The 25,552-nt window shown below is 37.4% G+C and overlaps 2 protein-coding genes across 2 annotated transcripts in view; both read right to left on the bottom strand.

Moving 5' to 3' along the window:
• The window catches only part of LOC139724191 (uncharacterized), a 54,127-nt gene extending 43,537 nt beyond the window's left edge, over positions 1-10,590 (bottom strand). Inside the window, exons 1-2 of the mRNA XM_071635335.1 lie at positions 10,389-10,590; positions 4,145-4,169 (exon numbers count right to left, since the gene is read on the bottom strand). Of these exons, the coding sequence (XP_071491436.1) occupies positions 4,145-4,169; positions 10,389-10,452 (89 nt within the window). The 5' untranslated portion in view covers positions 10,453-10,590. The remainder of the gene's footprint in view (positions 1-4,144; positions 4,170-10,388) is intronic.
• A 7,188-nt stretch (positions 10,591-17,778) lies between these two features.
• On the bottom strand, positions 17,779-25,316 carry LOC139724190 (inosine triphosphate pyrophosphatase-like). The gene is made up of 8 exons (XM_071635334.1): positions 25,146-25,316; positions 22,714-22,765; positions 22,026-22,090; positions 21,374-21,447; positions 20,718-20,749; positions 20,083-20,198; positions 18,806-18,882; positions 17,779-17,942 (listed from the first exon to the last, which is right to left on the bottom strand). Exons 1-8 carry the CDS (start codon positions 25,209-25,211, stop codon positions 17,849-17,851), a joined length of 576 nt encoding a protein of 191 aa, XP_071491435.1. The 5' UTR covers positions 25,212-25,316; the 3' UTR covers positions 17,779-17,848.
• Positions 25,317-25,552: the final 236 nt, after the last annotated feature.

Genomic DNA, 25,552 nt, shown 5'->3' with positions numbered 1-25,552 from the left:
ATCTATCTATCTATCTATCTATCTATCTATCTATCTATTTATCTATCAATCTACATGTATCTATCTATCTTTATACTGAATTCACATCAAACAGAAAGAAAGGATCCCCCTCCCCCAAACTCCCAAAACAACAGCAACAAGAACAACAACAACAGCAGCAGCAGCAGCAGCGAGGCATATACATTATAATTATGTGGCTGAACTTTGACATATATTAAAAGTCAAATTCAAAACTCAAAACAAACATATCAAAGCATTTTGTACACATTACATTATCCTTCAAATGTATTGAAGGGTATTCTAGGCTCAAACTCCATTGCAATGTTTCAGGGAGAGGAAAATGTGTGTTCTCTCTCACACGGGTATGGCACTGCTTTTACATGTACAACAAAACTGGACATAGTATACATTGTACCACAGTGATAACTTTCACTTGCTTACACCCCAAGATAGACACATTAATAAAGCAACCAAATTTGAGGTTTGGACTCAGGCAGTCCAGCTAATATGATCTTTACTTCCTTCAGGACATCAATATACCACCAACACAGTGCCTACTACATTGTAAGTGTACATAATTGTATGTAACATCAAGACTGATCATACGATATATATGCCAGTCTATTCTTACCATTATTCCTGAGCAATCAAATCAGTCCAACTCAGATTGATAACTACAAGTATTACACATACACATGTGAGATCTCTGAGGTCAGAATACTTCTCCTGTTACAGTTATGTAATGAAGTCCTCTATGACAGGATATATCCATTTCATTTGGAACCAAGGCTAAAACCAGTCTAATCAAAGCATTCGGGTAGTTGGCATAGAAACTGCAATCACCTCCATGCATTTGACCAGATTAAAAGGCGGCACTCCTTTTGAAACAAGCCTGTGGCATTGAAGAATACTTAATAAATTCAGACTGTAGGCTGCTTATACCCAATAACTATGTATACAGCTCTAAATATCTAATCAGCAAGCATTTGAATGTAATGCAAAGTATACACTACACTTGTAAGGGTTACATTCATGTTGTAAAATGACAACTTAGAAGAGAAATTATGAGACTCTATGCAGCCATGGATATACTGACAGAAATTGATAGGGGCAAATACTTAGTGTGGAAATAATATTGTCATCAAATGAATTTTGTAGGAATGATGCATTCAACATTCTTTTACCCTATCTTCATTCCCCCCCCCCCCCCCCCCCCCCAGATTGCACACCACACTGTTCCCTTTACTTTCCCTGGACGATGGAGCTACAATACTAACAGAGAGTTAGTAGCTCCATGCCTGGACTCGGGGGCTCCATCAACCCCACAACTCTCACCTTCTCTCACCCACAGCTGCTGTCACACCATGGGTTTGTTCTTTGGAGGGTAAAATCACTCTCCCTGGTGGCAGCCCGCCTAACATGCTCTGAGCTGCTTTTATACGCAAATGCAAATGTAGCAATACATGTAATCCTATTTTGGCAAGTTCACTCATCTAGGCAGATATTGACAACTGCCATTACTGGTCAACATTATGACTGCTTGGTGTGAAAATCTAATCTAGTGTAAACACTGTGAAAAGCCACTGGGTATTATTATACAGCTCAAGAGGCCATTGAAAAATAGCAGTTATAAGAGTGATGATGCACGTGCGGTGAAGTTTGTTCTTCACCTCTGTGTAAAACATGCACATTTGAAAGGTAAAGCCCCCCGATGACATCACAATTGGTGTTGATTTTTTTTTAACCTATTTTGAAATTACACATGGCTGCCATCTTTGACAACTCTACCGACCAATTCTTACTATCATTCACTCCTGTATTTTTGCTCAATTTCCAATGTTTGTTACACTTTGATTGCTTCTTCCTTAACAAAGCTGCTATAAGGGATAAGACCTATCACTGGCTATCAGGCAAAAGCTTGGTGATCTAGTGGATATAACGACTGTCTAGTAATCAGGATGTCATGAGTTTGAGTTCCACCTGAGTATGTATGCTCATAATTTTTCAACATTGTATGTAGCTATTACTCTCAAACACTGGATAATCTGATGCTTTATGTTGATGAAGGGCAATTTGTAAATCTGTTGCAATAAGAAAAGCTATGAATGTCTGTCTATCGAAGGAAGCAAAAATGTATCAAATGCAAGGTATAATAGCAAAGTTTCGTTCTTGAGGATACTATGCAGTATTAAGATTCCTTGACAAGACGAAACATGGCAAATGAGTTAACATCACAGCAGACACTCCTTGTAAATGATGGGCATTAAACAGCTTTGACATTTAATTTGAACCCTGTCTCTAATAGACAGGGGGTTCATAAAGCCCGAAGGATAAGATTAAAGGACCTTTTTCAACAGACTATTCATAGTCACTTTTTGTTTACTTTTCATTTTTCATTTCCTTTTCACTTTACTCTGCAGTATTTCCTCAAATTTTTGAGAATGTAGGAAAATGACAGGTGAGGAAAAATTAGAGACACATTTTTCAGATCACAAAATATCTGGATTTCTATCACAAACCCCCCCCCCCCCCCCACACACACACACACACACACTCACACACACAGCATATCATGGAATACAAGCCAAATCTGGCAAAATGTAATGTTATGCAGAACTAAAGACAATTAACAAACTTGGACATAATATGCTTGTGAATCAGCTAGTACTGTAGGTGTTCTACCAGATATTTGCATCTGTATAGATGATTAGATCTAGATTCCAAGGGAAGATTTCCTCCATGTTTTTTTTTTTTTAAGGCAAACAGAATGTTCACCATCAGTTTCATTACAATTTGGTGGGAAAGTGAGAAAGTAATATAAGATTGTCAAGTACCACATTTTTTTTTTCAGTGAAACAGTGATACTGTAATGTAGTCTCAGTAATACCAGGTAATCAGATAAAGGGATCACCTAAATCACCTTCCCACTGGTCGGGAGGTGTTTCATTAACGTTTGTCGGCGCTGACAACTTGGATCACCATAGTAACAGTCAGTGACCAGAGCATCTCAGCCGATCAAAACCAAGGATTTTGCTGAAATTGTCAACGCTGACGACAAACGTTGATGAAACACCCCCCCCCCCCCCCGTCTCTTTGCTATCAATGATGTGATACCAAGGACATGAATTTTTTTAAAAAGAAGAAAAAAAAAGTTCAGACCACGTGCCAGCAACCATGAGACTGATGGGAGTATGACTGCATTAATCTTTTGATTTAATTAACTACACATATCTTCTTTCTACTTTGTATGTTATAGTCAACCACAAGATTGTCCCTAAGTTGGATTTGCAAAATAGGTTTTCTCTATTTTTAATCAAATCTTTCTTTGACCTACAAATATGTACTCCTTTTTTAGAGGAAAAACATGTTTACACAGTATCATTGATGTAAGCAGGAAAAAACCAATTTCTAGTCACAAAATGAAAGATTGGTGGCAGTTCCTCTCATAAACAAGGGGAGAAAATGAGAGTAATGTCCAATCAACATTCAGATCTTCCTCCCTGTGCCTTCAGTACATGTAGGATCCTTCCATCCATTCTGGACTACTGACATTTTCAGCATGGATTGATGCCCGCTAACAGGGAATGGTATCCATGGCAACAAGTCAATAGCTTAGCCCAACTTCCTGCTGAACGGTCTCATGTTTTATTTTTCTTTCTTTCTTTTTTCTCATGACCATGGCAGACACTCTTAGGGCCTATGGATGGCTAGGAGAAGGTCATCCACCCCTTACAATGTCATCCTTAACCCCCTGTTGTATCATTATCATCTTAAAGCAGCCATCAGCCACTACCTACCAACAAGATGTGCAAGGTAGAATATAATATTACAATGATAAAAAGTGCTGAATGTGAATCTGCACAACACGTCTTTCATACAACTTTAAAAGAGACTGATCTAAACAGCAACATTTCATATCAAGATGTCTCATCTCAGGGCATATCACACTTGACATTTAATAACTTACGAATATTATACTAAAATTCTACTTTTCCACCTAAAGCTTTTAAAACGATTAGTAATTTGTATTCTATCAAAAACTAAACAAATTCAAAATGCAGTTCTTGCAAAAGTGTATTGAAAAAGTCTACTAATTTCTTAATTTTGCTGTACACAAAGTAAATGAAGTCACATGTCTACTCACCATTGTTGTAATTCTTTCTTGTCAACTGTAATGGGGAGAGAAAATGAAATAAAATGCCTTACTCTGAAGACTAAGGACACTCATTTGCTGCCGAATATAACACAGGAAAAAAAGTCTGACTATGCCATTAAGTTTTAGTGAGACAAATATGTTGTGTACTGAGTGCTTGTCATATTTTAATTGGACTCATCAACCCAGCCATTATCTTTGCCAACCAGTCAGACACACATGGTAGCTGCTATACCTTCTTCACACACACAATACACCACTGTGCTGTAAAATTGAGTGCAAAACATGATAGGAACATTTCTGATGCATTATCTCAATGCGCTCATCTTGTATTGACATACCACTTTACTGCATACCTACTTACTGTTAAGTACTCTCATGAATTACAATTTTACTGAATGCAATTTGATCATTCATGAGGCTGTGATGTCAGTTCTTAACCTGTTCAGTACTAGTCCTGAGTATACTCGGGCAGGTGTCTATAGGACATCCAGCAAAATCAGCTTGTCCTCACCAGGTTAGATTTAGATATAAAGCGTGAGAAAGAGTGATATTAAATTATGACATTTCTTTGTTGTTGTTTTTTTTTTTAATTCTTCCTGAGAAAGTGGTGGTGGGGAAGGGACTGAAATGATATTTAAGTTTAAAATACTGAGTATTACATACAGGAAATGAGCCTGTTTCTCAGTATAACTAAAGAGAGGATGGCTTTATAATGTTCTCACAAATAATGTTTACCTATAACCGCTGATCTTTACTCCAGTGGCGGCTATACTCAAATGAACTCATGTTGTTAGTCTAATTATCTTTTCTTTTTCTTTTTCTTTTTTTGCATTCAGTGCAGCTCTGGACAAAGAATTTAAAAATATATTGGTATATTACATATCATCCACAGGGTTCAAAAATGTTCACATGATATGGATGTCAATAGAATTGTATGAAAAATGTGAGCGACATACATTGTATGATCGACTGCCACTTCCACATACATCCCATGTAGCATGGCTGTCAGTGCATGACTCCATTCAAGATTAATTCCAGAATATTGTTGTCATACACCATCCAGGATGAAATAGCTCAATCCATTCAAACAAATCTTGGAAACATAATACAAAGACCTGCACATGCTATACATGTACATGGTACATCAATTGGTAACAAGACAGTGGCATTATTTTTCATATCATTTCTCCATGGTTGTCTCTTCTTCTATTATGTTTCTGAGATTTGTTTGAAAGGATTGAGCTATTTTATCCTGGATGGTGTATACATGGCAACAATACCCTGGAATTAATCTTGAAAGGAGTCATATGCAGAAATTGCAACTGTTAAAAAAAGAAATTGAAGAGGCTTTCCTCCAGTCCCAGAAATCCAGAAAGGGATATACAGGGTGTATTCTCTTTTATTTAAACAGGGTGACAGACTAACCGTTCTCAAGAATACAGCCTGGTAGAGTGAACCACTATATGTCTGCTCTGTTCCGGCATGAATTACACAACATAAAGTACACTGTACATGTTAACCATGTTCTTGTACAATGTACAAATCCTCTAGAAAGGAGAAAGATCTGCTACTTTGTTTCTCTAAAAAATAAAAAAGTCACAGAAAATATAACATGTGGATGTTTCCAGTGGGATACACTAAATGAGTACCATGCCAAACCTGTCAGATACTGTACGTGGTAGGAGTGGAAATTTTCATGATTAATTTTTTGTATCTAATCCAGCAAGACAGAATTCATGAGTTTCTAATTTTGCTGCCATCATCACCTACCAATGATAGAATGATTCAAGTGCATAGAAAGTCTGAGTGGAATTTATTTGCACATTTCACATTTATATTTTCACTGTGACACAGAGCATGAAATGCATGAAGATTTTCCCTACTCAACATTAATTTTCAAAGAAATTTAAATTTCTAGTACCCATGAGACAGTACTACCACACAGTATACAGACCTGTATGTTTAAATAGTTTATGAAGTTCACCTTTTTAACACTACATGTATCTTTAACAAAAGGGATGTCTGTTTGACAAGTCTTTCCAGTCAGTTTCAGAAAAATTCTGTGATCTTCTGAAATGTTCATTCCAGGCTTCCTTCTTCCAGATTTGAAGTAGCTTTGTAACCTACATCCAATATCAACACCTTTGAATTTGTCACATTTTCTTTGTTGTTATATCTTACATTAAAGTACATTCATTCTATAAATGTACCATAAACCAATGGTTAATTTTACCAAGCACAAAAGTGCAATGATCTCTGTAATGATACATCTGAGCCTAATGGGAAAGTCCATCAGACTGAGGACAGAGCTATCGTCTGGCATACACAGGTCCATTTATTTGATCAAATTGTTATTATCATTTTCACTTGTCTATTTAACTACATTTTACTGTATCCACAATAACAACCTGCTTTATAGGTTACTTTCAGCTCCAACACGATAGTGAACCAGGTTTTAAAAAAAAAAGATTTTTAATACATCATGTCAGGTTAATTCAATACACCATTGTGGCTTACAATATATTCAAAACATTATGACAAAGAAAAGTGAAAGAGGCAATGTTCAAAGTTAAAGTTATGACTGACTTTGAACTCTAAATCCAATTTAGGTATAAAAAATGTAACCCAAGGGAGTTGAAAGCTTTTTAAGTTTTGGAAATAAGACACAATGATTCAAGATCATATTGTGTGTTACACACACTATGATACGAGATCATATTATATTTGATGGAAGAGCAATATGAAAAATGTGCCACAACCACATACAAACGTAAACACATACATGTACATGTATGTCATACTATGTGGTACTAATCACAAATGTAGTTACATGTGTAGCACGGATGGGCATTGCACTACATTGTGTGCAGTTTTTGGTTTAGAACTATGCAATTTATGCCATGACCTTACCTGTGCTTAAGGATGTTACACTTGTAGCATAACTTGCCAAGCTTTTTCATCAGCACTCAGTAATCCATCAAAAATTTGACTATAACATATTGAAGTTATTTATAGATTAGCACTCTCATTCAGGCACAGCAATGTGCCCAATTTCAGACAGGAAGGCGATGATGACACAATGGCCAACGCAATAGGGATCAAGGAGATTAGCAAGGTTAAAGGAAATCTTTATTCATAACACTTACACTACCGAGTTTCCAGAAGTCTGTGCCAATCAGCGAACAAAGCATGGCAAGGGCTAAATGGCAACTGCAGCAGGGTGCTACTTGTGCTACTTGCCCAGTCAGGCAAACAGATTTTCAGATTGTTGCAGAACACTTCCCCAAACATGGATTTTACTTGCCCGAAAGGAAAGTCCAAAAAATTTAAGAAACTGATTTAGAAAGTTCCTTGTAAGTCAGGGTTTAATAAAACACAATCATTTGAATGAACGGGCACATGTTGATTCCCACACTTTAATCAACACACTGGACTCGTTTAGAGTATTCACAAACTTGGTTCAACTGAACGTTTGTGTTGCTTTACAGTAGGACTTCTTCACAGTGCTGGAAAGTTGCTGAAATGAAATTAAAGTGTGTTGCATCACTTAGAGGACAAGTCCGTCTTCATAGACATGTGGATTGAGTGAATGCAGCAATGTTTATAGAACACATCAGTGAGCGTTTGAGGAAAATTGGACAATCTGTTAAAGATTTATGAATTTTTGAAGTTTCTGCTCAGTCACTGCGGTCCCATGAGAAGACTACTACAGCTTGTCATGTCACATAGGTATGTGTAGAAAGATTTATAAAAAGAATTTCATGAATTTGAATGATAAAAAGATATAAGAAAAAAACAAACAAAAAACACTGGACTTACCTCTTTCAGAAGGCAGGGGGAATAATTATCAGGTTCTACCCTTATTTCAGTGACAAGTTGAGGAAATGTGCACTTTATTCAAAAAGAAAAATTTTGTGAAATTCTCTATATTTTCCTCATATCATTCTACACATGTGACATCATATGTTGTTGTTGTTATTTGAATATTTGCCATTTATCATTCCCCTAAGAATATTTATGCCAAATCTTTATTCATGGAATTACTTTAAATGTCAATTTTTACCCTATATCATTTCCATTTTATTACACGTAATTCAAAAAAATAATCGATTACATCAAATAATCTCCCTCACTAGCCTCAGTTTGAGCTGCCCAATCAACGATCATATTTTCTGGCCAGCCCGGCTAGGTAACTTGAGCAGGGTTCTCAGCAAGGAAGGGCCGTGGTCGGCTGTCCACCTGCCTACAGTAGGCCACTCCCATACACGAGAGGGGCTCGACCGATGCTCGTGATTAATCAGGACTACTATGTAAATGCGAAATTTATTACAAATTTGTATGAAATTGAAAAAAAAATGCTAAAAAGCAAACATCTGGGCTGTGTGCAATGTGCAGAATGATTAATACAATATCAATATGAAATTGTGTTAGAGTGAATCTTCTTGTCCTCTGGACATACTGAACAAAAGCACGCATAATTGATGCTTTGAGCTAGTACTTTGACTACAAACAGCAAAATATGATACACATCAGTAATAACTATTTCTGCTAATAACATACATATTTCTATAATGTACTTTGGACATCCACATAAAAAATGAGTAACTGTTTCAAAAATGTGTGCGTTATGCAGTAGTCTTCTCATCCAGCAGTGAATGCACAGAATTCAGAAAGAACCTTTAAAAATTCATAACTTTTGAACGGATTGTCCGTTTTTCCCCAAACTTTCAGTTTCACCGATGTGTTCTAGATTCTAGTGACAATTACTGCATTCACTCAATCCACACGTAGAAGGTGGAAAACTGTCTTTGGGCTTCTGTATGGTTGACTCTGTGGGTTTGTAAGGGGGAAAGGTGAAAAAAGGGTGGTTTCAAACCTTTCTCCGGGCAATCATTGTTCCAAAACACTTGCCGACTTCAGTCCGGGAAACCCGCTCATGAGGCCTCCGGAGAGCCTCATGACGCCCCTGGGGAGAGAGACTTATGAAGCTCCCTGTTCACTTTTTATTCATCTCACATCTGGCATATAAATTGCCGCAACTTTGCACAGTGATTTTTTGTTACACGGTGATTTTTTGTTACACACACATGTCCATTATCCATGATGAAAAGAAGAAAAAATTCTGTCAGTGTGGAATAGTAATTTGGAGTATACACAAGATCAGGTTAGTACTGATTTTATTTTTCTCGTTACAAATTTTTGTAAAAAGATATCAGACTTCAGCTTCATGAGGCTGATTCGGGCGCGGAGAGGTGAGAGCCACAGAAAAAAGTCAAAAATATTTAGTCGGATCAGGACGCTAGGTGCGGCAGCCTTGAATTGAGCGAACCCGCTGGCGCCCGTGTTTCGATGGGTCGCTGTGCACAGCTGTGCAGCGGTTGATTAAAACTCGATTGTTGTAAAAAAAAATAGAGAGAATTTTTTCTTCTTTTCATCATGGATAGTGGACATGTGTGTGTAACAAAAAATCACCATGCAAAGTTTAGGCAATTTATATGTCAGATGAAAGATGAATAAAAAATGAACAGGGAGCTTCACAAGTCTCTCTCCCCAGGGGCGTCATGAGGCTCTCCGGAGGTCTCGTGAGGCGGAGGAGTGCTCGTATGGGGGAGCAGGCCTCATGAGCGGGTTTCCCAGACTGACTTTGATTTTAACTTGCCTCGGGCAATTGGGCAAGTACTTATGACCTGTATTGATGTAGCACCTTGCTACAGTGAAAGCAGGTATTAAAGTGAAATGTAGTAATTCTAATATAGACTAGACTAGATCGATGGTCTAGTCTAATTTACACTGAAATCACAACAAGCTATGTCATGATTTGGTTTGTTCGTCCAACATGTTCTCCTGCCCTGTAGGCTGTATACAGGAAGCCAAGCCATCCCATATTCATCATCATCATCATCCGATCATGAAAATACTAGGGTAGGTAGTAGGTCTAGTACTATCATGACTATTGTATTGACTTGCTCCAAATATGCTTCATCTCAACTTGCTTGCATGAAGTGTCTAAACTATTGATCTATTCTAGATCTAGTCTAGTCACTGTTAGTTTTCATGGAGTATAGTCCAAAAGAGGATTAAATTTAGATCTACAACTTGAGACACATCAGTAGATGAAGTAGGCTAAATATTGGGTACCAAATATTGTTACCGGTAAATTTATATCGCGTCGAACAAACACTACAATAAATCAAGCAGGCGGGACTATTCATATGATAAATCTTTGACTTACAGTAGGTGCACTGTCGCAGTTCCTTTATTTCTCCCGCGCTCAATTTGCTTGTCCCCTTCCCCATTATTAACCTCTCTGGTAAGACTGCTCTGCCAGGTGAGATAACTTTTGAGGGAGAAGATAATCTCCAACGGATATGGAACAAACACAACACTGTGTCACTGTGTGTTGTCCCTGCTCTTGTTACTGTTGACAAATTTCATGCATCGCATACACATCCGGGTGCGTGTTGTATACACGGCGGCGCGGCGGAAAGTCACTGTTGCTCTGTGGCCAGACCACAGCTAGCTCGGCTCCTGTCAAGCACACTAGCTTTGCGTCCAGTCGTTTTACCACAAAGCCGCAGATGGTGACAGCGGACTATGAAACGAAACGGATATGAGTGAGCGCCATCTTCCGCTAGAAGCAAATTAACGAGAATAGTAGGTTTCTGTTGTAATTTGCTCAAGAAAAGAACAGAAATCAGCTGAGGTTGAGCAAACATTGTAAAGTCAAATACAAACGTTGTTACAAGGCAGTTACTCAGTAGGCTTATTTAGCATAAAATAGGTGAAGACCACAGATATTTAGCCGATATCAGTCATAATAAATAAGGCCTTTTGTGAAATATACTCTCTAAAAAAGATCGAGTGAATTTAGAGTGAAATCATAGTAATTTGAGTGAAAATGTTCATTTTCACTCGTTTTCGAGTGACCTCAGGGATCACTTCAAAATCTTCGAGTGATCCCTGAGGTCACTCCAAAATGAGAGAAAATGAACATTTTCACTCAAAATTCACTCCAACTTCATTCTAAATTCACTCTTTTTTGTATTCACTCTTTCACTATTTTCACTCGATTTTTTTTAGAGAGTACATATTTATTTTGTCAAATGCTTTCATATTAATACTTTGCCTGGTTTCAACAACAACAACAACAATGGCAACAAAAAGAAGATATCTTATTGTTCATTCAAGTAACTCTTCACTGTAATTTGAGTTGAAAGGTTGATTAAAAAAAACAAACAAACAAACAAACAAACAAACAAACTTTTGATTGCCTCTGTGGCCGGGCCATGTTATCCTCCATTCATCTGTGAATTTTGCACACATTTGACTCATTAGCACAATTTTAAAGGTTTAATGTAAATCCTGTTCAGTGTTCCGTCTACATTACATTATGTTATCAAACACCACACAGAAGAAGAAATGCCAACGGTAGAGTAAAGATGGTATTTTGACACAATTTTTCATGGTTACAGTGCACTATACGCCATATTCGTCGGCCTCATGCCAAAAGGGCCCTAACACGTCTGTACAAAGTCTGTGGTGTTAAGGCCCTTTTGGCATGAGGCCGACGAGTATCTGATATGCAATAGATCAATGTTTGTTTTGCTTTTTTTTTTTCAATAGTGTGTAGCTAATAGCGTTGAGCACATAGACCACTGTGTGTGATCACATCTAACACACTGATTGTCTGCGCTACATAATGTTTTGTTTTGTTTTTTTTTTTGTAATTGTGGGCCTATATACTCTGATTTACTTGCAGGATATAAAACATGGTTATACAGCTCGTTATTCCGAAGGTTCGTTATTCCGAAGGCTCTTCAGTCCAAAGAGTCGTTATTCCGAAGGTTCGTTATTCCGAATTTCATTTTCGGATTAACAAATCTTCGGAATAATGAACCTTCGGAATAACGGCGCAAATGTTCGGATTAACGAACCTCTAGGTATAGGGAATTTGTGTGTTTCGGATTAACGAACCTTCGGAATAATGAACCTTCGGAATAGCGAACCTTCGGAACAAAGAACAGCACCCATAAAACATAATAAATAGTATGCATGGTTTTGAGTCACTTGTGAAACTATATGGAATCGTCAGTGATAGAAATTACAGTACCACTTTTCCTGTCGCTTTGGAATCCATGAGTGCATGGTCTTTTGTTTAGTATCCTCTTGCATAATGTTACCTTACCCTTGCTGTACTCTAACTCAACCATTAAAATTTTGTTCATTCTTCCTTCAGTAGCTTTTAAAAATATTTTGGTATTATATTTTATATTACATAATACTATGAGGAAACTTTACACTGGTTGAAGCTGGATGTGATTACAAATGATGACATTCAGATAAAAAGTGGAATTTGACATACAAAGATGAAATCCTTGGCATTACAGTACACAAATCTCACACATAAAGATACGTTGTATGCCAGAACACACAACACTTACATAGGCAATGCAGATGAAAAAACAAAAAACAAAACTTGAATCTTTCTGTCCATTACCTCATTATTACACACACACACACACACACACACACACACACACACATATATATATATATATATATATAAAATGAAGAATAAACCGGTAATGCAATATTTCGCCAATATATAAGAAAGAATGAGTTTATTGAGCAACTCAAATTTTCGGTGGCTTCCATCCAGCTTCTTCAGGAGTCTCCACGCGGAATGTCAATGCCAAAACATATTGAACATGAAGAGCACGCACTCATATTGACCGATTCGGGTTCGTTGAGGGCAGCAGACATTTTACGGCACAGGGCGCAGCCATGGTGTGTATCAGCCGACCCCCCCTGCTCTCCCCCACCCCGGGGCAACATGTTTATCACGCACTTGTAACAAAGGTTCGCGCACTAAGCAAGCATTCGCGCACTCAGTACGAGACGCCCATTGGCTGAAGCAGTTTTTCATTCTGCGCGCGTGCTAATGTAGGGAGAGGGGTGGGGGAGTGTGGAGGGGGGGTCGGATGTTACACCCAGTATGGCTGCGCGCATGCCAAAAATACACATAGCGCGTCACAGAATCGGTCAATACACAGAATTGGTAGCTATGGGAGTGCGTACCCTTTACAATGATGTTGCCATGTAGACGCAATGTAGTCAAGGCACCCCACGCATAAGGAGGACATTGACAAGCTTATTACGTAACAATGGTGTTCAATTACTTTGTATTATCACAAGTTATGATATAGACATATGTACTCATCAACGTACCATAGGTTACAAAAATAAGTTAACGAGCGCTTCAGCAATTAAATTGTTTCATGTTATGATATCGACATATGTAATCATCAACATAAGTTACAAAAATAGGTTAAAGAGCGCTCAAACAATTAAATGACTTAGAATGCGATAATCATCGGTAGGAAGAAGTCGATATAATAATTCCTGTTAAGAAACAGATGAAATAATCAATTACAAAAGTCACAGTTCAGTGTCTTACTGAAATCTAAACAGATTTGAACATACAAGTGTGAAATTGATTGTATCATACAAATGAGTAATAGGATGACAGTGTGAATCCATCTATAGAAAATAATACAAAGTAAGAGTAAATTGATTATTAAGATGGAGACATGAAATCATAATATTCGCTTTAATTCATCATAATCTCAGACAGAATAACCCACTGATTTCTCTAAACACCAGTGGTAGTGAAACAGTTATCAATTAAAAAGATATTTTGAAGAAAAAAAATCTTATAATCCTCGTCATGACATATTCCTCTCTTTAACGGAAGAATGAGTAGCCGTTTAGAATGGATAAATCCCTGTTCAACCCTTCACCTTGAAAGCTCTTACTCTTCACGATTACTCGTAACTCGGCGAGTTTTCTTCCCTGTGCTGATGTGTAACCTCCCCCGAAAATGCACACTCTTGACATCCGTCAGTGAGTGGCCGGGGAGGTTGAAGGTTTATATATATTAAATGTGTATATATGTATATATACATAAAGGCGCATCTGGAATTTGGTGCTCATGGTCTCACCGCTATAGACAGCGTGAGGGTATTGTGCACAGATCAGACAATACAGCACATTACATTAATCGCAGGCAAGTCTCTGTGGACGGAGGGTGACATTGTTGGAGATATTAACCCTGGTGTCAGTAACAAGGTGTTTACAAATTTGGCACCTAGGCTTAGCACATGGTGTGTTACCACTAGGTGGTAAAGGTGCTGGGAGTTTGGTGCTTACAAGCAATTTTCTGAGATTTGGGGGCTGGCTGGGCATGTATATATACATACATGTACATAGATATAATATATATATGAAGAGTTTGTTTGCAAAAACCGATAAGTCCATATTTGCAAAATGGAGATATTTGCGATTAAAGGTCAAGAAAAATAAAGAGAATAATAAGAAAATGTTTGCTTCTTTTGACCATAACTTCAAAAATGTACCTTTATATGTAGTGACCAATATATCATTTAAAAGATATTATTTTGTACCTTATGACAGATACCGTACTTCAAAATCTTCAAAAATGGACTTATTGGTTTTTGCCAACAAACTCTTCATATCAATATATATATAAATTATACACATACATAATTATATACATATATATATATATATATATATATATATATATATATATAAACATGTATATAAAATAGAACAGAACTCCAGCTCATGCTGTCGATATAGTTTATATTTTGACACAAACATTTTTGGGGTCCTGGCCCTTTATCAAGTGTTCTTGATTCAAGCATGAGCTTGAGTTCTGTTCTATTTTTTATATTATTTACTTTTGTTACTACATTTTTTATATTATGGACAACAATTTACTCATAACATATATATATATATATATATATATATATATATACATATATATATATATATATATATATACATATATATATATATATATATATATACATATACATATATATATATATATATATATATATATATGAAGTATTTTGCAAAACAAGCTAACTCCATTTTTGTTGAGATATTTGTGATTAAATCTGCTAAAAAACAGAGAAAATAATATGAAAATATGGGATATGTTACAAGTGAGGTATATCACCGGAAAGGTTTATTTTGCTCTGATGATGGACATACTTTAAAATGTTTAATATGGTGCTCAGCACATTTTGCAATGAAACTCTATCTTTATATATATACATATATATATATGTATATATATGTGTGTGTGTGTGTGTGTGTGTGTGTGTATTCCTGTATACACTTGTATAACTATTCACCTCTGTCTAAACAGAATATTCCACAGTGCACGTGCACGTCATGAGACCGACACCCGCGAGTCATACAGTCTACGAGTTATACAGCCCACGAGTCATACAGCTCATGAGATCGTCACTGAGCAAACGAGGCCCATGTGCAAGACCTGTTGCATAAAACCCTTACCGCTGGACTTACCGCTCCTTTCTAGCGGTAAGTCTTCAAATTAGCTGTAAATTTTATAATCCTTGATGCTGATTGGCTGTGATGCCTAATTTTGACGGTACAACGTAGTTACCGTTGAAATTCAACGGTAAGTTTTATGCAACGGGTGGTGTTTCATTTTCTTCTCTTTTTTCTGTTCATAAGATCACAATTACCAACATAGGGGTTAAATTTTGATTTGAGATGTCTCATTAATTACTGTGGTTGGTCAAGTCCTCTCCTGTTACAGATTAGTTGAAAACACACACAAATAAACACAACAGTCAATGACACTACACAAAAAGTTTGTACAATAGTAGGTCTCAACTCATCAAAAGAATGAGTCCAGCATTTTATCTCACATGAAAACATATTTCAATTAAAACAGAAAATAAAGATATACAATGTACATGTACTTGGTAAAGGATATTTTCCATCACACACCAGTTTTCCAAGATGACAGGAAAGGGAAAAAATATTTGCAAAAAGTATGTTTCATGGAAATTGAATATCACAGATGAATCAATTGATACATGTATGGCTGGTTACAATGAATCTAAGAGTAGGTGAGAGGCTCCACACCATGGACTTTGCCTTGGTGGAGCCACTGAAAAGAAAGCTGACCCTAGCAGAGGCCAGAGGAACATTCAGCACCATGTCACTGGCCACAACCATTGCTAACACAGTGAGGGATGTCACAAGCCATATGGCCAACATGAGTCTTCAAGTTAGCTACAGGAAGCTCAGACCATTCTTGGGCTCACCTATGGTATCTAGGGAGAAGACCCCTTTGATGTCTGGGTTGACCAGGTTGAGGGACACCTCCAGGAATGGACAGCTGCCGGCCTAAACAAGACAGAGGAAGCGGAGGAGGGTCAGCAAAACACTCAGACCGCCAGCCTCAAACATCAGCCGTGATCTCCGCCTCCAGAATCTACAAGCCACTGCTGAAGATTACCTGGCAGCGCTTGAAGCTGCCTTTGGATCGACAGAGAACAGTGAAGAGATCTTGTTCAAGTTCCACATGGTGTAGCAACACCAGGAAAAGCCACTGAACTTTCTCATGTCGTTAAACCAAGGAGGTACTAGGCGAGCTCGCCTAGTACCTCCTTGGTTAAACAATACTTTACATAGTACCATGAGAAAAGCGGGAACAGTACCAGACAGAGCAGACTATCTGAGGCTTGAGAAGTTCATCCATGGTGTGTTTGAAGAGATGCTGCTAGTGAGCTTTCGACTTCAAATAATGCCAAAGAGTCCACCTAGCTTTATGACCCTCATCAGCATGATTGAAGATATGAGGAAGAGGCAGTCCAGGAGAAGCAGAAGAGGCCAGTAAAGGGGTGGAGTTTTCAGGCAGTTTCCTACGGCAAGGGGAATACAAACAGGCCAATGCCCAAGGGTATTGAAGATTGCCTGGCCAAGCTCAAGGCCGAGGTGAAGATGCAAGCTTCCATCCCAGCACCTCTCTCAATGACAACCACTTCCTTCTAAGCAGTGTCAGGTGCTAAGGCTACACAAACTTGATGTTGAGCCTGAACTTCTGTTACAGGATGTGGGGAGAATGGTCATTTCTGCACATATAGCCCAAACCAAGAGAACCTTGTTCTTGTGAACCAAAAACTGGTGAGATGTCTACAACAGCATTAGGGAAACTCTACCAGTCGCCCGAGAGGGAGCTATCAGGGGCCCACAAGACCAGTCAAAGCTCCAACCCTACACCAGCAACAGATCCCCAATCCATGCTAATACACTAGGAATTCCTCAAAAATATGATGTCCCTGATGGCCTGATGGGTGAAACTACATCCTATCTTTGCTTCATAGATGAGTATGTATCTGTATGTCTCCTTGACAATGGTTTCCAAGTCACCCTGATATCGGAAAGTCTCAGTGCAAAACTTTTGTTACAAAATCTTCTAACGAGTGGCCTTGTCCTGTGGTATGGATTCCCTTCTTTGGCACTGGTTATACCCAACAACAGGAACACCAAAGACTATCCTGTTGTCATAGGAACTCTGGGATTTTCAGAATTTGTTAATCTGAAATACTACTGATTTCCCTAGTGTAGATTGATAAAAATAGAAAGTTGCAGGCTAAAAAATATATGTTTGAGGGTTGCATTTACTTCATCTTTAAAAGCTTTTGCAAATTATGTGGTCCAGGTCAAAATAAGAAGCATGATAATTACATTATTTACACCTAAGATGTGCTATTCACACCAGGACAGGCAGGGGTCACTGCCTTCCTTGGTGCATGCCAACACAGTTCTTGTTTCCTGACATTATGAATGTTCATGGAAAAACTCTGCCAGCAATTGAAGTGCTTTTCCTCGATGTGAGATGCTGTTCTTCAGCTCACTGGCCATTTCAGCATACCTAGGAAAAGAGAGATAAAGAGCAACACATAGAAGAGTCACACATATGTATAAAAATACAGATATTGAACCTATTATGTCTAAGGGACCAATTTTCTGTGGTTTTATGCAGAATTTTTACATTGTGATTTTTATGAAATTCATAGTGTATTTCATAAAGTAGAGAAAAAGGGTCATTCACTCGAGTCCTTTGTTGCTCATATATAATTGCTTGCTTCGGTGGCAGAAGTTTTGAAAGCTCCCTTCTGACTTCTACATTTTTAAACTCATTCTTTAATTGACAACACTATTCAGAAGATTGAAGTTTCTGCTTTTCTCTCAAATATACAAATAGTTGTAAATTACTTTTTAATTCAGTGCATATCTGATTCATTTCACCAATTCCATAATCTTTTGCCAATAAAGAATACACAGTTAGACTCAGAGTTGCCAATTTAATGCTGATAAAATGATAATTACAGCCAGCAAACCTGTCCCCAGGTCTTGATGAGATTTAATAATATATAGACACCATGTGAATTGTGTTTCATGAGAAATAAGATGACAGATGCAGGACTATAGGATGGAGAAAGGAATGTAATAAGAAAAGGACAATACATTGGAGATAGAGATAGAAAGAGAGAGAGAGAACTTTAACAAAAAAGGAAATGCCAGGGACATAGATGGGTTAACATAAATAATTTTGTGGACAGAAAAAAAAAAGAGTGAAAATATATAAATAAATAATAAAAATAATAACAAAATCAATAAACAAATCACCCAAGATTTCTACAGACCCTACTGCATATCTACTGCAGGATTTTGAGTACTTTAGTGATATGTTGTGTGTGAAATCGTGAAAAAATCTGTTGTAGAATCACATACGTTTGGTCATAGCCCTTCGGCTGAAAGCAAGGATCCCAGCCAAAGTTAGGAGGCCCTCTTGGTTCAACTATACTTCCCTGCAATTAGAGAAATTTGAAAGCTGTTAGGTCAAAATTACAATCATAAAGAGACATGGCAAGAGGCTCATTCTTAGTGTGTGATGGACTCGCTCTCTCTTGCAAAATTTGCACTGAGAGCTTGACAAAGATTTACTGAACACACTGAAGAATATCATCATTGTAACAAAAAGAATGTGGGAAAATTTCACTCAGAGCACTTTCAGAGTGATAATCTGTGAATAATTATTGATTAAAACATCAAGCATTTACTTGAAAAAAAAATTGATTAAAACATCAAGCATTAACTTGAAAATTACTAGTCTTTCCTAAAGGCTCTAGAAGCACCAAAAGCAAAACATATATGGTTTCTAGCATCTTTATGCACTTTGTACAGCTCATTCACATCACTTGTTACCATTATAGAACAGATAACTTAGTCTATCTTAAATATTACCATGTGCTCAGTACAATAAAGTGACATTGATGTCATGGTGCAGAAATGTTTTGGGTTACCACCAATGATATTGATTACTAACTCTGATAATTAATTAAGATCATGTGATGATTGTCTCCATACATGATGTAACTGTTAGAAATTTGATAATGTCATAAAGACAAATATGCATGCCAATAATGTTGCTGCCACTAATTACAAGATATGGTACCCTGCCCATGTAGAGAAAGAAGACCTCTGAACTATACTGATTACATTGCATGAGATATTGAGCATCAAAGAGCAAACATATACTAATGATGGAGAGAGATAATTGGCAAGACATTGTGTACTTAATCTCTGATGTATCCATCAAGTAGAACAGTAGTACAGTGCATTCCTGTTCTAATGAACATGGTAATAACAAAATTCTTGTTACAGCGAAGTAAAAATTCAGGTCCAAAAATCATCATCTATATCTTTATATACTTTACCGTTTGGTTGTATTGACTTTCCAGACAGTACACTCCCATTACAATGAACATGGTTATAATGAAATTCTAGGAATTTTGTATTGAAGTGAAAATTCAGTTCCTAAAACTACCATCTATATATTTATATATACTTTACATACTGTTTAGCTATAAAGAAATTTGGATATAAAAAAGATAACGGCTAATCCAAAGGACTTTGTTATAACGTGAGTTCACTGTATGGTGAAAAAAAGTGCTAGTCCTGAGGACTTTGTTATAACAGGAGTTTCCTGTATAGTACAACGTACAAACCTCAGTCTTTCCCTGGAATAGTTGCACCGGTTTGGTCTTCTCTCCAGTGGAATATGCAAACGTGCAGAGAGCATAGGCCGACTTATCCTCCCAACCCGTAAGTAATCTATGTAAACCTTTAAGGATGTAAAAGAGAAAAGAAATCAATGTTCATAGTTAATGACACAGGAATTCCACCCATTGATGCTGGAAGCAAGCTTAAAGAGAAAGCATATGATATCTATCACTGAGTTTTCATCAGGTAAGGTAGGGGAAACACTTTCCATGGGAGGTCACTCCTATTTGACATACTTGTACGATTACCACTTTATTATGTTGTGCCATAATGTGCACAGTTAAACACATTGTAGATTGGACTTAAAAAAGTAATGATAATTGTAATTACCATTGCAAAATGTAGAACTATTGAAAACTAATTAGCTGTTGCATTTACATATGTCACTATATATTACTTGTTTAAATTACTTGTATCCACATCCATGATTTCTCCTGCAGCTTCGCAACATGAGGAGCAAATTTGAAGTGAATTGTGTCCACACTCTTCTCATGTCAACATATTGTAAACACACACACTCACATACATATATCTGCAACAATTATCAGGATTTAGCAAATATGGTTGGTCATGCACATACCTGATGGACCCAGTTTGCTGAGAAACCATTTTCTGTGGACATTTAATAAAAACCAGTGCATTTGGTTGAATTAAACATGCTACAAACAATTCAGAGAAATCAATCTAGCACTATCAAAGTTTGCACTCAAATAATTTTGAAGGGGATCCCAATACACGAACTGTTTGGCTATATATGTAGTAGGGGAAAAAGCAATATCAGTTTGACATGAATAGTTCATCTTAACTATCCAAAGAAAGGTTCTCTGCTAATATCCCTGTTGTTTCATTGCATAAACCCTAATTTCACAAGAAAAGTATATGGAAATTACAACAATGAAAAAACAACTATAGAATAAGAACAATAATATAATGATGATCATAATACAGTAACAACAATAACAAAAAAGGAATATATAAGTGTATGAATACATGGCACATCTGATGCCCTACAACAGAGTTATTGAGTGAAATATGATTGCCATTATCATTCATTGCAACTAGAATACTGAAGGGTATTTTGATCGCATAATTCTTGACATGAAACTTCTTCTGCATGGACACACTGGAGAATCTTATGAATTGTTCTTCAATGAAATTCAATTCAATTCATTTCAAAATTAGTCAGAATGGCTGTTTACTGGACAAAGAGCAAGTAAATACTGGTAGCCTACTTACATATATGGTCCTGGTAAGCCCCCAAGAGCATTGAAACACAGGCATGTATCTTCTACTATAACAGGTCCTTGTATCTATAAGAGCAATAAATAAATAAATAAATAAAATAAATCACAAATACACAAGCAACAATCCCATCATAGCACAAAAATGTACTCACAAATGTCTCCTTATTCCATCTTTACTTAGATGTTTAGAAATATTATAATGTGAATAAGAATAATCACACGTGTCTACATAGCAGAGGTTCCATGCTACACCATTAGAAATGTTTCCGGGTTAATCAAATTATCATTTGCAACACCAAATCCATCAACCTTCAAGAAGTTGTACCAGACATTATCATTGCTAAGTAATGATAGAATTGAACATAACTTTTGGGGAGCTTAGCTGCATAATGTGATAACAAAATGTTCCGAGAAGGCAAGGAGACATGACCAATAGAAATTTCAAATAATGTAATACAAAAGTTTCACAGACAGCTCTACATTCTGTTTATAAAGATACAACAACATCTTAATTTTCTTAGAACTCTTGGTCAATCTGCTCAATGAGCTTAGATGTGGTCTTGTAACACTTGCATATGATGTTAAGCTGCATTAACCAAAATATCTTCAATTTTTACTGATTTTAAAAGTGAATAAAAGCTTACATGTTTCACTGCCTCCAAGCACTTTGATCTTGATATATCATCTGGTTCCCCCTGAAACTCAGGCACTGTAAATGACATGAAAGCAATGAAGTCCAAGTAGTGAAATAATTGTTGGGTATATTCATATAATGCAGTTTGAGTACTGTTGCCTTGAATGGAGGGACTTTGAATAATTCTGGGCTGTAGATTGCCAAATATGTGATGGATCAGGTCCTGATTGAGAAAAAAGAAGAAAAAGAAGATAATATCCTTTTTATACATTATGTAGAAGTAAATAAGACCTCAATACAGGAGAGCCTTCACTATGCAGACTGTAGAATATAAAATGACAACAATCTGATCTAGGGGCAGGTTTAAAGACATAGTAGGGGAAACCGGGGCAAAGAGGAACACAGGGCGAAGTGAATGTAAATTCAGTCTTGAATCTAAACTCATGCACCAAGTACCCTCTAGGAGGCTACATCTTTTGATATCAATACAGGGCTGTGCAATTGTATGTGTGGGTGTTTTGTTGTTGTTGTTGTTGTTGTTTTTTTTACTCTGCATTGAATTCCTGTTTTGGCTGGACAAAAATTTTTGGTCCACTTTGCCCCGGGTTCCCCTACCTTTAACAGTAACACTCCATTAGATTAACATAAAATGAAAAATTATACGCTCTATATGATCAACAACATCTGCTCATACTTACAATCAATGGCCACAGACTGCACATCAAACTGTTTGCCAAGTATGGCTTTCACCTATATGGGGAAAAAAGGAGGATCGTCGGTATGCTGCACAATTTCCTCATTCTTGGAGTACGCTAGGTTGTGCTATCACAAAGTACTAAACATTGCTTACAACATCAAGAATCTGTCTCTACTACAATGGTTGGATCACTGGCCTCCACTTATCTACATCATTGTATGCCACTACCTAGCTGACAAGACACAAGTTTAATACTTGCAATAGGTGATATGTCCCTTGGTTCAGAGTCATACCAAACAATTCAGCTAATAATTGGTTTTGGTGCCACAACATAGCTTCCAGAAATAATAACCCACCTTCTCACTGAAACCAAAACTAAAACACCCATCACATTCCACACCAATAAACTTAGTCCTAACAGCACAATGTCAATACTGATTTTTAAAAAAAAGAAGAAAAAATCCCTACATTCAAGTTTGGTTTTCATTCACAAAACACTGTTCATTATCTTTCACACGTGGATTCATGCAAGGACCTAGGAGTCACAGTTGATCCTAAACTTAAGTTTGAACAACACTTCCAGGAACAAATAAACAAAGCTAATAAAATTATGAATCTAATAAGACGCACAGTTGTTTATCTAAATAAAGATAATTTTTTTTATTGTTATATAAAGCTTTGGTAAGACCTCATTTAGAATACGCCCATGCAGTATGGAGTCCTTATTTGAAAAAACATATAAAAATTTTAGAAAATGTCCAACGGAGGGCCACAAAATTAGTTTCTGAAATAAGATCATTATCTTATGAACAAAGATTGAGGCACCTCGGACTTTCAACTCTAGCATACCACAGGGCGAGAGGTGACATGATTGAAGCCTTTAAATTATTTCATAAATATGATCAGGAAGTAGTGCCTGACTTGGGTTTTAAAAAAAAGTGCACAAGAGGACATAGTAAAAAATTATATATTTTTCGATCGCAAACCACTACAAGAAGAAATTCATTTTATATGCGCATCAGGAAACCATGGAATAGTTTACCTAGAAATTCAATAGATGCACCCAGTGTCTTCAGCTTTGAAATTGGTTTGGATAAACTCTGGGAAAATGAACCCATACAATTTAAGTTTGACGCCACGTCACCTGGTCACTACCCAGCTCATCTTAAGGACTGAACCTGGATCTGAATACAGAGGCTCAGCCTGCGTTCAGAATCTTCCATAGGTATCCATAGGTAAAACTGGGGCGGGGCTTCTTATGTACCCCCCCCCCCAAAAAAAAAGAAAAGAAATAGTATACATTGGTTGGAAATAACATTTCATTCATTGCTTTATTAGTTATTCCTAAGGCCGTAAAGGTGAGAAAGTTGAACAACTCAGGGATTTTTAGGATTAGTTGAAAGTTTTGTGGTGAAAATGGCGGTCAGCTCCAATTCACAATGAAAGTCTCATGCCACAAATGTTTCTCATTTTACCGTATTTACAACTGCCACTGGGACCCCCCCCCCCTTGATCTTGCCATTGCAGACTGTCAGAGTGTCAATATCTTGTCGTATGTTGTGTCCTCAACTATCAGTTCTTTGAATTGTCTCCATAATTCAGACATAGCATGACCAGATGAAAAGCAACACTGCTGTGACCCTCAGCTGTAGTATGAATGACCCAGGGGCGGATCCAGGCATTCTGTACGGCTGTACGGGGGGAGGGCGCAACTTATATTTCTGGTGCCACTACCAGGTTTCATTTCCTTTTTTTTTTCTTTTTATTTCTTTTGTTTTTAACGAAAAATAAAGCGGGGCGTGCGCCACTTGTGCCCCCCCCCCCCCCCCCCCCCCTCTGGATCTGCCACTGATGACCTGTCTGTGTATAAATTGCACTCTGTCTCTAGTCTAACCGTTACGTCCTGAGACAACATTCTTCTTGCTTGATACATGTCTAAACTTTACAACTTAATCTATTTGACCATGTCAAGTTAATATCAGGATAACCGCAGCAGCGACCCCGCGACGGGGTTAATATCAGGAGTACATCCACAACCTTTTTATAATACTCTTAAAAATGTTACTAAACAGTTAGCCCGACCAGACGCTGAAAGTACGCTGTGCCAGCGACTGGGCTGTGTATAGTTACTAAACAGTTATGTTATGGTTAGTATTTGTAGTAGGCAAATGGCACCTCTATCCTTTAGACACAAATCTGAAGTTCACCATCCCTGTATAGCTCCGAGTGTTAAAGAGCATGCAGCAACATCAAACAAGCATCAACTATTTTCAGTTAGTTTTACAGTAGACGTCTCTATAGGATGGTTCTAAATACTAAGTAAATTTATTTGTACTAACTGTTAGACCCTAATTTACATAGGGTCTATAACTTATTATAAGTTTAGCTCTTTTTACTATAGGTTAACTGGTTAAGTGTGATTGATATTATTACCTCCTCAAGTTTGTTTTTGTTGCCTGTCACAAATGTCAGAGTTCTCCGTGTAGCAGTAGCCTGCATTGTTGATTTGGCGTGGAATCGCAGCAAATGAAACAAATGGGCAAACGGGGTGGCATGGATGATAGATGGCGATTGTTTTAGTAACTGTGTCGTCAGTCCGCCTGACAGAAGGGTAGGCGATCCGCGATTTGCGAGGCGATGAAGCTGTCTTTTCGGTAGTGAAGCAAGGAGCTTGTGTTTGAAGCTCCTTTAGTGATCATGAAGTCACGGCGCGCGGTACGGTACTCGCGTGGCGTGGATTGGTCAGTGTGGTGCACGTTGTCTGTCACTCGCTCGCGAGATTACCGGAACCCCATCAATGACGTCATTACAAAACAGTTCATAGGTCAAACATCGTAAAT

This window comes from Diadema antillarum, unplaced genomic scaffold, assembly GCF_040938485.1.
Source record: "Diadema antillarum isolate AM-2024a unplaced genomic scaffold, OU_Dant_1.0 scf00000208, whole genome shotgun sequence".
NCBI lineage: Eukaryota > Metazoa > Echinodermata > Echinoidea > Diadematoida > Diadematidae > Diadema > Diadema antillarum.
This window is presented reverse-complemented; position numbering and strand designations above follow the sequence as displayed.

Coding starts and splice junctions, on each gene's coding strand:
- LOC139724190 (XM_071635334.1), bottom strand. CDS start 25,211: ATGCAGGCTACTGCTACACGGAGAACTCTGACATTTGTGACAGGCAAC. Junction 21,448..22,025: donor GCTTGGAGGCAGTGAAACAT/GTAAGCTTTTAT, acceptor TTGCTCTTATAG/ATACAAGGACCTGTTATAGT. Junction 20,199..20,717: donor CAGCAAACTGGGTCCATCAG/GTATGTGCATGA, acceptor ACATCCTTAAAG/GTTTACATAGATTACTTACG.